Source organism: Aegilops tauschii, chromosome 7, assembly GCF_002575655.3.
Source record: "Aegilops tauschii subsp. strangulata cultivar AL8/78 chromosome 7, Aet v6.0, whole genome shotgun sequence".
NCBI lineage: Eukaryota > Viridiplantae > Streptophyta > Magnoliopsida > Poales > Poaceae > Aegilops > Aegilops tauschii.
Genome location: NC_053041.3, coordinates 284,846,057 through 284,861,696, shown reverse-complemented (window position 1 = coordinate 284,861,696; position 15,640 = coordinate 284,846,057). Strand labels below are relative to the sequence as shown.

The 15,640-nt window shown below is 50.0% G+C and overlaps 1 protein-coding gene across 14 annotated transcripts in view; it reads right to left on the bottom strand.

The window, feature by feature from the left end:
- The window catches only part of LOC109777898 (uncharacterized), a 28,028-nt gene extending 20,988 nt beyond the window's left edge, over window positions 1-7,040 (bottom strand). For 6 of the 14 annotated variants that reach the window (XR_012188632.1, XR_012188633.1, XR_005763623.3 and 3 more), the window contains exons 1-4: window positions 3,918-7,011; window positions 3,453-3,850; window positions 2,872-3,376; window positions 2,645-2,717 (exon numbers count right to left, since the gene is read on the bottom strand). Coding sequence is in view for 6 of the 14 variants with exons in the window: in XM_040396617.3 (XP_040252551.1) it covers window positions 2,645-2,717; window positions 2,872-3,376; window positions 3,453-3,850; window positions 3,918-4,004 (1,063 nt within the window). In the remaining 8 variants the exon portion in view is untranslated. Of the gene's footprint in view, window positions 1-1,658; window positions 2,218-2,292; window positions 2,566-2,644; window positions 2,718-2,871; window positions 3,377-3,452 lie in introns of those variants that run through there. The other 8 variants (XR_005763620.3, XR_005763619.3, XR_005763618.3 and 5 more) reach the window with 4 other exon arrangements.
- Between the last annotated feature and the right edge of the window lie 8,600 nt (window positions 7,041-15,640).

Here is a 15,640-nt window from a genome sequence, read left to right as displayed (position 1 = left end):
CTCTATCAGGACATAATCCGCAAGATGCGTATTGATCCATCAAGAATCAAACCCACCAAGACTATCTTTAAAGGAGTAATACCTGGTGTAGAGGCCCGCTGCACGGGCTCAATCACATTGGAGGTCGTCTTCGGTTCGCCGGACAACTTCCGAAGCGAAGACTTGATCTTCGACATCGTCCCTTTCCGAAGTGGCTACCACACACTGCTCGGACGAACTGCGTTCGCTCGCTTCAATGCGGTCCCACACTATGCCTATCTCAAACTCAAGATGCCCAGACCACGCGGTGTCATAACAGTCAATGGAAACATGGAACGCTCCCTCCATACTGAGGAGCGCATCGCGGCCCTAGCAGCGGAGGTACAAGGCGGCCTTATCAAGCCAGCTATTACATCGGCAGCCAAGCCCCCGGACACTATCAAACGAGTCCGGACTACCCCGCAGCACAACAGTCCAGCTCGTCAGGAGCTCGATTAGCAATTCGGCCTCCGTCTTAGCCCCAACCGAATTGCAGCATATGTGCCACGCGTACATAACTACGCACTAAAGATACCATGGGCAAAGATGGAGGCATAGTAAAGATAAAGTCCACAATACGTCTAGACCCTATCCGGATCCTCATATTTCCTTTCTCTTATTTTATATTTTTCCAGGTTCCCTGCAAACCACATCACCTTTCGACGGTACCAAGGGCCCTTTTCGGGGCCCATCATGAAAACCCGCTCGTTGATCCTTTCGATGGATAACACGCCAAGGAGAAAAGCAGCGTAGACGCGTGGCAGAGTACCTAAAGGGTCTTTAAAGATCACCTCGTCCGTTTTCAGGACCCGTATACAGCTTTTCCTTGTGCTCGGCATGTAAAATAGCCTTGTTGCTTATCGCATTATTTATACAAATACGTTTTGACATATCAATCAGACTATAATGGAAACAGTTTCTAGCTCAACCTATACGGCACTGGCTTATTTCTTAATCTGCATTTCCCTGTTTTTTTTCGTCCGATCGTCATGTACATCTCGGTACGACTTAAATCCCAGGGGCTCTATTGAGCCACGTACATTTCTTAAACATAAAATAAGTCCGAACATAGTACAATTCGGCGTCCCGAATATAGCATTATATGCATCGGCTACGAATCATGTCTTTGGTCAATAGTTGGGTTGCCCGGCTCCTGTGGTTACTGCCTTACGCTCCGCTTGTTCGGCTAAGGTAGTAAAGGGAGAACTACTGCGATTGTGTTTCTGGTTCATCCGGACAAACACCTCAGTAGAGAAAGCCAAAAACTGACTGTCATGATGCGGCGAGAGCTGGTTAGCTATTCGGTGACTAAGTATAAATCTTTTGCGATTTTTTCCGCATCACGCATCAGACCGGACTTCATCTGGTCGGGCATTTACAACACCCAAGTTTGGATAATCGAATAATACTAGGGGTTGCGCCTACACTCCCATTGTCAAACTCCTATGGCTAAGTGAGAGTGATAAAGCCACATAGTCCGATTGCCTGGTTCGCCGCACTAACACCTCCTTCAAGGACCAAGTCGTTGGGTCAAGTGTGTTTAGATGCTATCCCGAACACCCTCGTACTACCTACATAGGGGCTGAAGCCGACGACTGGCCAACTCTCAGATACCGTAAACGGCCGCACAGGAGGAAACATTTTAAAGTAAAACAAACAACATATCATACATAAGCCTTGTTTCATAATACAAAGATTGGACAACATGGATACATTCATTCAAAAATGATGTCCTTCGAACACTGGCCCTCTACAATGCGGGATCCCTCCAGGACGTCATCGAAATACCGCTCCGGCGTGCGGTGCTCTTTGCCTGCGGGCGGTCCCTCAGTTGCGAGCTTGACGGCATTCATCTTGGCCCACTGCACTTTGACACGGGCGAAGGCCATCCGCGCACCTTCGATACAGACCGACCGCTTTATGGCATCAAGCCGGGGGCAGGCATTGACCAGCCGCTTCACAAACCCGAAGTAACTGCTGGGTATGGGTTCGGCAGGCCAAAGACGGATTATAAAATCCCTCATGGCCAATCCGGCCATCCTATGCAGTTCGGTCAACTGTTTCAACTGATCGCTGAGGGGCACTGGATGCTCTGGCGCAAGGTACTACGACCAGCACAGCTTCTCAGTGGAGCTCCTTCTTCGGCTCGGAAGAACTCCGCAGCATCAGCAACACTCCGGGGCAGATCCGCAAACGCTCCTGGAGAACTCCAAACCTGGGTCAGTAAGATGTACCTTCTCCTGACAAATTTCCTCTGCATATTAAAGGCCTTACCAGACGCGATCTGCTTTGCCTCTTGGATCTCGCGGAGGGCGCCTTGGGCTTCAACTCGGGCCTCCTGTGTACTTTGGAGGGCCTTAGCAAGTTCGGAATTTTGATCTGAAATCTTGTGCTCTAAGGGCTCACATTTGCTTATAGCATCCTTGAGCTCTTGCTGGACTTCCTCCACCCTTGATTCATGTTTCAGGCGGGCGGCTCGTTCCTCCTTCGCCTCCTTCTTGGCTTCGGCCAGCACGCTCTTGAGGGTCTCGACCTCAGACGCGTCAGCTATGAGCATAATTATAAAACTCATTCAAATAACAAATCAAAGTTGATATCATTTCAGACGTGTTTCGGTATCACATACCTTGCTTTGCCTCTAACTTCTGCCTCAGCTCGAACGCCTCGGCGGCATGGTTAGCTGACGCCTGCATCGCAACCTGTTTGTTCAAATAGATATGTATGTTAATCTCCTGCATGAGTTATTAGATCCTCTGTTCGGCCTTTCTTTGCGAACACCGAACAGAGTCTCAGGGGCTACTATCTATACACAGGCATTCCTCTTCTATAGCTGAAAAGCATTATATCACATACCTCAAAGACTCTCAGAAGGCTAGTGTAGGCCTCATTCAATCCACTTTTAGCGGACCGAACCTTTTCAACCACCGTATGGGTACGATGTTCTTCCACAATGACGGCGCTCTGAAGCGCTCCCACCAAAGTGTCCGGCGCCTGCAGATTGACAGAGGTCGCCGGTGGAGTGGGCGCGCCCCCTTCTTTTGAAGGAGGCTGCTCATCTGACTCCGGAGCCGTGTGGGTCTCCAAAATGACATTTGGTTGGGGGCCAAATTGGACATGGCCCCTGTCTCCAGTCTCCATGGGGTCGGTCCCCATGTTCTCGGCAGTAGGGGTATCACCCTGGCGCCGTCTTGGCGGCTTCCCGCACCTCTCCCTGACCCGGAAGGGTCCTTCGGGACAACACCTCGGTGTTATCCGTAGCAGTGGGGGGGAGGCTGGCGAAGGTGACTCGCTCTCCATCATGTTCGGACCCAGCGAATTCCCAGAAGATGAGGATCGATGGGGGAGGTCACGAGCCGGGCTGCAGCACGCAATTCAACGTGTTAAAACCACAAGGCGAAAAACCGGATATATATACAGTACCTTTGAATACTTACGATCCGGCCAGGGGCTTTGGCCTGGGGCGCCACTCGTGGACGTCATCGGCGTCCGTCTCGAAATCATCCGTAAGGGAGATTCTCCCTTTCTTGGACGCCTTCTTATCTAGATCTACGGAAGCCGCCCTCTTCTTCTTTCCCCCCTTAAGGGGGGAATTGCTCTCTTCCTCCCCCTCTTCATCTTCGTCATGAGAGGAGAGAGTTTCGGTGTCTTCGGACACTATGTCCGAAGCGCCTTTACGGCGGAGGCCACCCTTGGCCTCCTTGCTCTTCTTTTTGGCCTTCTTTTCCGGTGCCTGGTACGGCGCCGGGACCAGCATCCTCGTCAACAGAGGAATGGCTGGGTCCTCGGGTAGCAGATCCGGACAGTGAATCCGCTCCGCCTTCTTCGTCCAGCCCTGTGGAAAGAATAGAAAGCTCGGTATGCTCCTTGGATTTACAAAATAAGGTTATCAGAAAACTTACGGGAGTCGCTGCGTGAGTGCAGTCGAGGCCAAGGTCTTCGGTCATTTTCGGCCGCGTCTTTTGGGTCTTGAAAAGCAGCTTCCACATGTCTTCGTGCTTCGTGCCGAAGAACCACTACAGTGTCCGGGGACTGGCCGGGTCGAACTCCCACATATACTGAGTCCGGCGTTGGCAGGGGAGAATCCGGCGAAAGAGCATTACCTAGATCACGCTGGCAAGACTGGTATTCTTGTCTACCATACTCTTGACGCACTTCTGCAGCGTCATCACCTCATCGGATGACGCCCGGTCCAGGCCCTTGTTGAGCCAGGATGTCAGCCGCATTGGAGGCCCGGACTTGAACTCGGAAGGAGCGGCCCATGTGGAGTCACGAGGTTTCATGACATAGAACCACTCCTGCTGCCATCCCTTCACGGCCTCCACGAAGGTACCCTTGGGCCAGGTGACATTGGGAAGCTTGCTCACCATGGCGCCTCTACACTCCGCGTGTTGGCCATCCACCACTTTTGGCTTCACATTGAAGACCTTGAGCCATAGGCCGAAGTGGGGGGGTGAATGCGGAGGAATGCCACGCATACGACGATGACCGCCGAAATGTTGAGGAAGGAATTCGGGGCTAGATCATGGAAATCTAGCCCGTAGTAAAACATGAAACCGTGGACGAAAGGATGAAGGGGAAATCCTAGTCCGCGAAGGAAATGGGGGATGAATACTACCCTCTCATTGGGCTCCGGAGTGGGGACGATATGCTTTTTGGCAGGAAGTCGGTGGGCGATTTCCTTGGCTAGGTACCCCGCTCCCCGGAGCTCCTGGATGTTCCCCTCTGTGACGGAGGAGGCCATCCATTTGCCCTGCGCTCCAGATCCGGACATGACTGGAATGTTTGCGGGGGACGGAAAGGATTGAAGCTTGGGCGCTGGAGCTCTAGGGCGGATGGGCTGAGGAAGAAGAAGGCATGGGGTAAAAAGGGGGATCTTTATCTCCTTATAAAGGCAGTGAATATCAAGCGTCCCCCACAAGCCTTAAAGCTCGCCTATTCCCAAGGGGTCATGCGAACGACACGGTTGGATTTCCCAAGCCCGCATTGATGAGAATCCCGTAATAAGGGGACACGATCTCTGCTTTGACAAGACGTGTCACCGGAGGCTGCGTCTCGAAACGTGAAACGGGGGGGTCAAAAAACGATTCAAAATAATGAAGTGGCCAGACGTAACGTCCCATCAGCAAACTGTCAGTGAAGACATAACGTGATTCTTTGATTAAGTATTATGCCCTTGCGATGGGGGGTAGTAACTGTTAAACAGAGCCAGATATAGTTCTTGTTAATCAACAGCTTTGAAGTGTTCGGAGGAGGAACCCGCCTTGCAAGCCGAAGACAATCTGCGCGCCGGACATATCATCATTGAAGCATGGTTCAGGGGCTACTGAGGGAGTCCTGGATTAGGGGGTCCCTGGGCGTCCGGGCTATGTGACGTGCGCCGGACTGATGGGCCATGAAGATACAATACGGAAGGCTTTCCCCCATGTCCGGATGGGACTCTCCTTTGCGTGGATAGCAAACTTGGCGTTTGGATATGAAGATTTCTTTCTCTGTAAACCGACTCTGTACAACCCTAGGCCCCTCCGGTGTCTATATAAACCGGAGGGTTTAGTCCATAGAGGAAATCATAATCATACAGGCTAGACATCTAGGGTTTGGACATTACGATCTCGAGGTAGATCAACTCTTCTAACCCCTATACTCATCAAAGTCAATCAAGCAGGAAGTAGGGTATTACCTCCATTAAGAGGGCCCGAACCTAGGTAAACATCGCGTCCCTGTCTCCTGTTACCTTCGATCTTTAGACACACAGTTCGGGACCCCCTACCCGAGATCTACCGGTTTTGACACCGACACCGGACCCCAAACATCAGAGTGAACGAGATCAAAAGGACGCTCGGACACTGACTGACTGTGAGGGTAGGGCAGTTGAATCTGCTTACCAAGTCTACAACCCAGACAATCCAATGAAGCATTACCGGAGACAGACCCCAGAACACCGCGATGAACCAAAGACAAGAGACGAGAACCACATAAATGGCCAAGACGATGATGCCACTGCTAAAAAGAGCTGGTAGATGCAGCTAAAGGGGCTGCAAGACTGGCGGCGGTGGCAGCGGAGGGAAGACGAAGCCAGTCAAGCTCCCATAGACCATCAGAGCGTCGAGGGACAGCACCAAGCAGAGCACCCGTGCGTCAATCCTGAATAGAACACGAATCAAAGTCGAGAATGACCCTACAACTAGAGTCAACAATCTGACCACCAGAAATGAGTTGCATGGTAAGCCGAGGAACATGAGCGACAGAGGGAACATGAAATGAAGAAGTGCTAAGAGTGCCTCGACTAGCTACAGGGAGGGGAGTGCCATCAGCCGTAAGAACACGAACAGGAGACTCGACAAGTCGAACGGAGGTCAAAGTGAAAGAATCATACGTCATATGAAAAGACGCTCCAGTATCAAGAATCCATGGGGATGTACCTGAATGAGTTGAAGGTGGTTTCTCAATGCCAGAAAAGTTAGTCACAGAACCTGCAGAAACTATCGGTGAAGAGTCCCAAGCATCAAGCAAGCATCACAGCTGTGCAATCTCATGCGCAGACAGGGACACGACAGAAGCTTCGGTAGAAGAGATCGACGTAGAAACATCTGAGGACGATGAGCAGTCGCCACCACCCGTGGATGCCGCATGTAGAGTTGACCGAGAGTAGCGAGTCGACATAGAGCCACATGTGGAAGCCACGTGGGGAGTCGACGTAGAGCGGTCACCGCCGTCCGCGGAAGCCGCGAGAGGAGTCAGCGTAGAGTGATCACCGCCGCGCGCGAAAACTGCGAGAGGAGTCGGTGTAGAGCAGGCAGCACCATCGCGGGTGAAATCCGCGAGAAGAGTCGATGAATACCGACCATCACAGCCTACTGAAGACGCTGTAGAGGACAACGTCACACACGGACGAGCACCAAGAACCAAGCGACGACGCACGTGCGAGATGGGATCAATATACGGAACACCGTTGGGAGTCTGCAGGCAGCGATGGAAATGCAAGCGTGGCGTAAACGCCATATCAGTTTTTTCTCTTTTTTTTCTTTTTTTTCTTTTTCTCTATTTTTTTGCACTAAGGGACAACCAACATAATCAGCCCAAAAGGCAGACGTGCACGCAGCATGCAATCAGCCCAAAAGGCACTCACGCGCGAGGCAAGCAGCCAGCACTCACGCGCGAGGCAAAGCACCAGCGGCCGAAACCACAAGAAGCAGCGGCGGCAAGGGCGCTCGATCCAGAGGACGAGCACGAGCAAGAGTGCCCCGATCGAGGGCACCGAATCGGGAGACGGACGTCCCGATCTGGACGTCGGACCGTCTCCAACCAGAGGAAAGGATCGATGGTGGCGGCCGGCGGAGAAGTCGCGGGGCTGCAGCCGCGAGGAGGCGGCGGCCGACGGAGAAGTCTAAGGCCGCGAGCTGGGAGGAGGCGGCGGCCGGCAGACGTGCGACCAAGGCGGACTCGATCCAGAGGAGGGGAGTGGTGGCGGCTCGAGCCGCTCCTTAGCAGGCGGCAGAGAAGATCCAGCGAGCGGATCGGCGGCTGGAGGTGTGTGGGTAGCGGAGGTCCAGTGGGCGGGTGCGGTGAAACAGCAACAGACAGCCACGGGGAAGGAGCAATGGCTGCCGTCAGGGAAGAAGACAACGACGGCCGGGAGTATCGGCGGACGTGAGATGGATCGGAGGACGCACGAGTTGCGTGTGCGGAAAAAAAACCTAATGCTCTAATACCATGTTAGGAACAACTTGTATTATTATGAGGCCAAAGCCAACATATATACACATACATGAGGATGCCAAAAGGCTATAGGAGTATGTCAAGAGACTGAATGCAAAAGTTCAAAAGACATCACCTAATATAACTCTAACACATATGATACAAGAAATTATGAAAACTTTTAGGGGTTGTTTGGTTCCCAACCATAGTTTGCCAAGCCAAAATTTGGCAGCCACAATTTAGTTGGCATGTGTTTGGTTTTTGCCACACTTTGGCTTGCCACACTTTATTGCCCCTATGGCCCACTTGTCATAGAGACTTTTTTTTTTGCCAACTTTTGTCAAAGTTTGGCGTCCAATTTCTCGGCCACACTTGTGTGGCCTGCCATACTTGTGTGGCTAGCCACACTTTGGCTTGGCCACACTAGTCTCCAACCAAATAGACCCTTAATTGAATAAGAAATGCTAAGAAAGGCATGGAACAAGGTACCTTGACGGCTAGAAATTTAGAAATTGCAAGTGTCTGCTCCTGTTTATGAGTCACGAACAGAAATCTGAATTTCCACCTAAAAGAAGAAATCTGAGTTTCTCTTTTCTCATCCCAATCAACACAAGAAATTAGATTGTGGGAAAGAGACATCCATGAGGATTAACTTCATGGAACAAACGATCTGAGTAGAGAGGGGATTTGCGTTGAAGAGGAGGTTGATGGAATCTGGAAGATTGTGTTACCTTCCTCCACTAATCGTGCCTAGTAGCCAAAAATCACAATTAGATGACGGCGACGGGCGTCGTCGACCTGGCATGGCATATTGACTGCCGATTGGGAAAGAGAAAGACTGAAGCTGAGAAAAGCAAGCGCGTGTGGTTAGCCGAGAATTAATCAATCTGTTACAATATTTCCCCTTTTTGAGAAATCGCTCGATCTGTTAACATACGAGAGAAACCAAGTCATCGGGGACCCTTCCTACTCGGAGGCCCGGGGCGGCCGCCCCCCCTCAGGGCCGGCCCTGGCAGGGAAGCGGCGGCGGGTGGGAACCATAGCTGGATTTGGGGAAGAAATTAGGAGGGGCATGGCCAGGGAAGGAACGCGATGGAGGCAATCTCGTACCTCGGCTCGGCGGCGATCCCATGACGGCGAGATTGAACGTTGGAGGCGATGGAGGGGAACGAGGGGAGCAAAGGGGAACCAGATGCAGGGCACGGCCGTGCGCCGCTCCTCACTGCCCGCAACACGACCACGCCTTGCCTTGCCCCGGGGTTCCGCGGCGGCGGCGGCCCCCAAGTCGGAGGCCTTGGATCTCGGCAGAGGCGGCAGATGGGAGCGGAGGGGAACCAGATGGCGGCGGAGGAGGAAGCCCCGGGGTTTCGTGGCGTTTCATGCGGGGTGGTTTTTTTTCGTGCGTGCGGTGGAGGGGGAGGCGACGGAAAAAAACCAGCGAAATAAAATGGACAAAAGTGGGACTAAAATAAATCGTGAATACTATTCACCAACTCACATTAGGAGTAGAGATTATATTGTAACCATGATAGATAGTACTTACTTCATAATATGCATTCGGCCTTGTCTTTCTTTTTCAACAAGTGATGTAGTCAATTGAGGTGTAGACCACAAAGCACGTAGTTCTACTGATAACTGGTCTGCTAAGACATATAATTTTTTCATGTTCTGTTATTAATGTTAGACAAAAAAGGAATGAATATGTTATACATTATGATTTGTACTTTCTTTGCATTATGCCAAGCAGAAAAACATTAATCTATCTCTACAAAGCGACAATAACTGTTAATTTTTTTTACTAATGCCTCAATCTCACACACAAAAACATATATAGCCTATAATTTTTGAAACCACCCTTGATATGACCTAGTAGCACACATTTCCTTGGCCCCGGTATATTTCTTGTTCGTATTCCTTATCTACCTTGCATCCAAACAAAAATCATGGAAACCACATGGACAACAATTAACCAATCAGCCACATGCAATTCAGATTAGCACAGAAGAGAATCGGTACACTCTCAGCTCACACACTAATCCAATGAAAAACATCTCATTTGAGAAATGACCAAGGGGTGAAGTACAATGATTTTCACCTTGTGCAGACTGAGTTTTCTCAGTACTGCAGATCCATGCAGTCATACTGGCTTCATGTGGTCAACTTGCCTTGCACCCACCCTTTGTACGCAGCAGCCGACGTACTTGTACTTGCACTTGCATGGCTGGACTTGTACACAGGATTCTGAGTGGTTCAGATTATGTTTAGCTGCTTAGAAACAACCTTAGAATAGAAACATACCAATTCTTCTCTTTTTCTGGAGCCTGGCCTGATAAAGAGCCCGCCACTTTGCAGAAGAATAACTTCAGAGTTCCTACATTAGAAAGAACTTAAGAACAAAATGAACAAAAGCACTCAAACAGTTGTGAAACAATTTCCAGAAACAAAATCCACCACACCCCATTCTAGCAACCCGGTTGTTCAGAAATTCAGTCAAGATAGATAAAACTGGAAGCAATTAGGACTATACAATGCTAGCAACAACCTGGTTGTCCAGAACGGGATTTGCCAAATTCGATTAGAATTTTATGTCGGGAAAAAATATAGGGATTTGCCATTATGGCAGGTCGAAGCAGAATAGAGCTAGTGGAAACTGAAAGTCTAAAATCTGAAATTATCTACCCACTGCACCTGACGGCTGGCTCTAGCATTTGAGTTCACATGTCCAAATAATGTAATGTGAGGCCGTGTTGGAGAGGAACACGAGATCACGGATCACCCGCAAAAAAAACACGAGATCACGGAGGACAAGCTCACCCGGCGGGGGAAGATGTGGGCGCGCTTGGTAGCACGACAACAGGGAGCTTGAGGAAGAGCACGACTAGATCCGCCGCCACCCACCATTGGAGCGAACCAACTGTGGTCGCCGTCGTTCAGCCGCCTCGGTTTCTCAGTGTCCTCGTGGTGCAGCGGCCTGGATCCTGCGTCAATAGCTTGGTGTCAGATTTCGGGTTCCGGCAAAACCCTTGAGGTTCGAACACTGGGGTGCGCACGAAGATCTCTCCTCCCCCAAGCTCACGCCCTCACTGCGATCTCAAGGCTCAGCGCGTCGAACTCGCAGAACAAAGGGACACAAGATTTATACTGGTTCGGGCCACCGATGTGGTGTAACACCCTACTCCAGTGTGGTGTGGTGGATTGCCTCTTGGGCTAAGGAAGAACTAGTACAGGGGAATAACAGCGTCCTGAGGAGAGGTGTTCTTGTGCTCGGTGAGCTTGTGTGGTTGAGGATGATCTGAATGGATCGAGATCAGTTGCCCCAGATCGGTTCCCTTTTCCCACTGCGGTGGCTAGCCCTATTTATAGAGGCCCTGGTCCTCTTCCCAAATGCTGGCGGGAAGGGATGCCACAACGGCCAAATTTGAAGGGAGACAACTAGTACAAGTTATTCTGACTAAAGGTGGTCTTCGCCTGCCAAAGGCTCTGGTGGTGACGCCATCTTGGGCTCCACGGTGACCTCCATCCTGTCGTCCTGCTGGTCTTGGTCTCGTTGCACTGATATGGAAACCTTTGCCTGATGCCTCGGGACTCCTCGCCTGCGCTTGCCTCTTTAGTATCAAAGAGGAAACGAGGACACTGCGCGCGCTGGCGCCCGCCTGGCACTCGCCTGGCCCCGGTCGTCATGGCTTGCGTCACAGGAACCTCGCGAGGTGCCCCTTGCCTTGATCTCTCCGCCCCTCGCGAGCCAGCCTGGTGAGGCCGCCCCCCCAGGAGGTCTTGCATCATCCGCCTCGCGAGGCTTGGCCCCTCGCGAGGGTCTTGAGTGTTTGCTGGTGAAGATGGGCCGTACATGGGCCGCTGGTGGAGCCACGCCATGGGCCGCAGGCAGGCAAGTCTAGGGACCCCCGTTCCCAGGACGCCGACAGTAGCCCTCGGGCCCAAGGCACCCCCAGACTTGGATTCGAGGCGAAGCCAAGGGGCAAGTGCGGAGCGCCGCGGGCCCAACAGCCTACGGCCTCGCTTGACGCGTGGCGATTGATTGGACGTGGGCGTCTCCGCTTCCCCACGCTACCTCGGCAACTGCCCGACTTGACGAGTCCCTGCTGCATGCAGAGAAAAATCATCATTACCTGTGATCATGGGGATCGCCGGTTGGCCTTCTCCCGCTATAAATGAGGAGGGGGCGGAGCCCCTGTCGCTCATCTCTTCCTGCTCCGCTCGCTACTTCTCCCTAGCTTCATTGCTAGTAGCAACACTCATGGCGCCGATACGGAGGTTCTCGGCCGCAGAGAAGGGAAAACCCCCCGCGACAACCCCGGTCAACTTCCGCCGAAGAAGAGGCTGGCCCACCGCCGTGACGTAGTCGTTAGACCGGAGGTGTCGAGGCCTTGGTGCGAGCGGCCTCCTCCCGGGTATCCACTGCCTCTGTACGCCCAAGCCGAGGGCTCCGGGGGGAGAGGCGGCGAGCAGCGCCTCCCACGCCGTGGCCGTGGTCGCCGCGCCGTGGTGACGCACGCCGTCGCCCTAGGAGCCCACGCCGCGAACTCCTCGCGCGAACTCGTGATGTGGGCGGCGATGCCTCCGCGCACTTGTATTTGCTTTCCGCAGTTCTTCTCCGCCGAGATGTCACTGATAACCCACAAGTATAGGGGATCAATTGTAGCCTCTTTCGATAAGTAAGAGTGTCGAACCCAACGAGGAGCTAAAGGTAGAACAAATATTCCCTCAAGTTCTATCGACCACCGATACAACTCTACGCACGCTTAACGTTCGCTTTACCTAGAACAAGTATGAAACTAGAAGTATTTTGTAGGTGTTTTTGGACAGGTTTGCAAGATAATAAAGAGCGCGTAAATAAAAAGTAGGGGCGGTTTAGATAATGACACAACTAAATTAGTTTTAGTAGAGAGCTTTTTGTCACGAGAAAGTTATTTGTCCCTAGGCAATCGATAACTAGACCAGTAATCACTATTGCAATTTTATTTGAGGGAGAGGCATGAGCTAACATACTTTCTCTACTTGGATCATATGCACTTATGATTGGAACTCTAGCAAGCGTCCGCAACTACTAAAGATCATTAAGGTAAAACCCAACCATAGCATTAAAGTATCAAGTCCTCTTTATTCCATACGCAAACAACCTACTTACTCGGGTATATGCTTCTGTCACTCACGCCACCCACCATAAGAAAATCATGAACATATTGCAAACCCTACAGCGGGGATCCCTCACGCTTGCGCGACACGGAAAGCACCATAGGACAGCACCAATAATAAAACATGCAACTCAAATCAATCACAATCATCAATTAACCCATAGGACAAAACGGATCTACTCAAACATCATAGGATAGCCATACATCATTGGGAAATAATATATAGCGTTGAGCACCATGTTTAAGTAGAGATTACAGCGGGTAAAAGAGGGGTTACACCGCTGCATAGAGGGGGGAAGAGTTGGTGATGACGATGATGGCCCCGACGGCACTCCGGTCCCACCAGAAGCGAGGGGGAGAGAGCCCCCTCCTTCTTCTTCTTCCTTGACCTTCTCCCTAGATGGGAGAGGGGTTTCCCCTCTGGTCCATGGTCTCCATGACGTGGGAGGGGCGAGAGCCCCTCCGAGATTGGATCTGCTCTCTGTCTCTCTCTGTTTCTGCGCCCCCAGATCTGGCCTTTCACCGTTTCTTTTATAACCGGAGATCCGTAACTCCGATTGGGCTGAATTTTGGACACGATCTCTATTCGGAAATTAGCGTTCCTGCGGCGAAAGAAGGCTCCAACCGCCTTACGGGGTGGCCACGAGGGTCCAGGGCGCGCTTGACCCCCTGGGGCGCGCCCCCCTGCCTTGTGGCGCCCTCGGGCATCGTATCACGTTGATTCTTCTTCCCAAAAATCACAAATATTCCAAAAAAATCTCCGTCAGTTTTTATTCCGTTTGGACTCCGTTTGATATGGATTTTTTGCGAAACAAAAAACATGCAACAAACAGGAACTGGCACTGGGCACTGGATCAATATGTTAGTCCCAAAAATAGTATAAAAAGTTGCCAAAAGTATATGAAAGTTGTAGAATATTGGCATGGAACAATCAAAAATTATAGATACGACAGAGACGTATCAGCATCCCCAAGCTTAATTCCTACTCGTCCTCGAGTAGGTAAATGATAAAAAAGATAATTTTTGACGTGGAATGCTACCTAGCATAATCTTGATCACATAATCTAATCATGGCATGAATATTAAGACACGAGTGATTCAAAGCAATAGTCTATCATTTGGCATTAAGACAATAATACTTCAAGCATACTAACCAAGCAATTATGTCTTATCAAAATAACATAGCCAAAGAAAGCTCATCCCTACAAAATCATATAGTCTGGCTATGCTCCATCTTCACCACACAAAGCATTCAAATCATGCACAACCCCGATGACAAGCCGAGCAATTGGTTCATACTTTTTAACGCACTTCAGCCTTTTCAATCCTCACGCAATACATGAGCGCAAGCCATGGACATAGCACTATGGGTGGAATAGAATATGATGATGGAGGTTTGTGTGAGAAGACAAAAAGGAGAAAGTCTCACATCGACGTGGCTAATCAACGGGCTATGGAGATGCCCATCAATTGATGTCAATGTGAGGAGTAGGGATTGCCATGCAACGGATGCACTAGAGCTATAAGTGTATGAAAGCTCAAACTGAAATTAAGTGGGTGTGCATCCAACTTGCTTGCTCATGAAGACCTAGGGCATTTGAGGAAGCCCATCATTGTAATATACAAGCCAAGTTCTATAATGAAAATTCCCACTAGTATATGAAAGTGATAACTCAAGAGACTCTCTATAAGAAGAACATGGTGCTACTCTGAAGCACAAGTGTGGTAAAAGGATAGTAACATTGCCCCTTCTCTCTTTTTCTCTCATTTTTTTGTTTTTTTGTTTTTTCCCTTTTTTCTCTTTTTTGGTGGGCTTCTTTGGCCTCTTTTTTTATTTGGGCTTCTTTGGCCTCTTTTATTTTGATAACCTCACATGGGACAATGTTCTAATAATGATGATCATCACACCTTTATTTACTTACAACTCAATATTACAACTCGATGTCTAGAACAAAGTATGACTCTATATGAATGCCTCTGGCAGTGTACCGGGATGTGCAATGATCTAGCATAGCAATGACATCAAAAAATGGACAAGCCATGAAAACATCATGCTAGCTATCTTACGATCATGCAAAGCAATATGACAATGAATGCTCAAGTCATGTATATGATGATGATGGATGTTGCATGGCAATATATCTCAGAATGGCTATGGAAATGCCATGATAGGTAGTTATGGTGGCTGTTTTGAGGAAGATATAAGGAGGTTTATGTGTGATAGAGCGTATCGTATCACGGGGTTTGGATGCACCGGCGAAGTTTGCACCAACTCTCGAGGTGAGAAAGGGCAATGCACGGTACCGAAGAGGCTAGCAATGATGGAAGGGTGAGAGTGCGTATAATCCATGGACTCACATTAGTCATAAAGAACTCATATACTTATTGCAAAAGTTTATTAGCCCTCGAAGCAAAGTACTACTATGCATGCCCCTAGGGGGATAGATTGGTAGGAAAAGACCATCGCTCGTCCCCGACCACCACTCATAAGGAAGAAAATCAATAAATACCTCATGCTCCAACTTCGTTACATAACGGTTCACCATATGTGCATGCTACGAGACTTGCAAACCTCAACACAAGTATTTCTCAATTTCACAATTACTCAACTAGCACGACTCTAATATCACCACCTTTATATCGCAAAACTATTGCAAGGAATCAAACATATCATATTCAGTGATCTACAAGTTTTATGTAGGATTTTATGAGTAACCATGTGAATGACCAATTCTTGTCATCTCTCTAAATAGATATAAGTGAAGCAAGAGAGT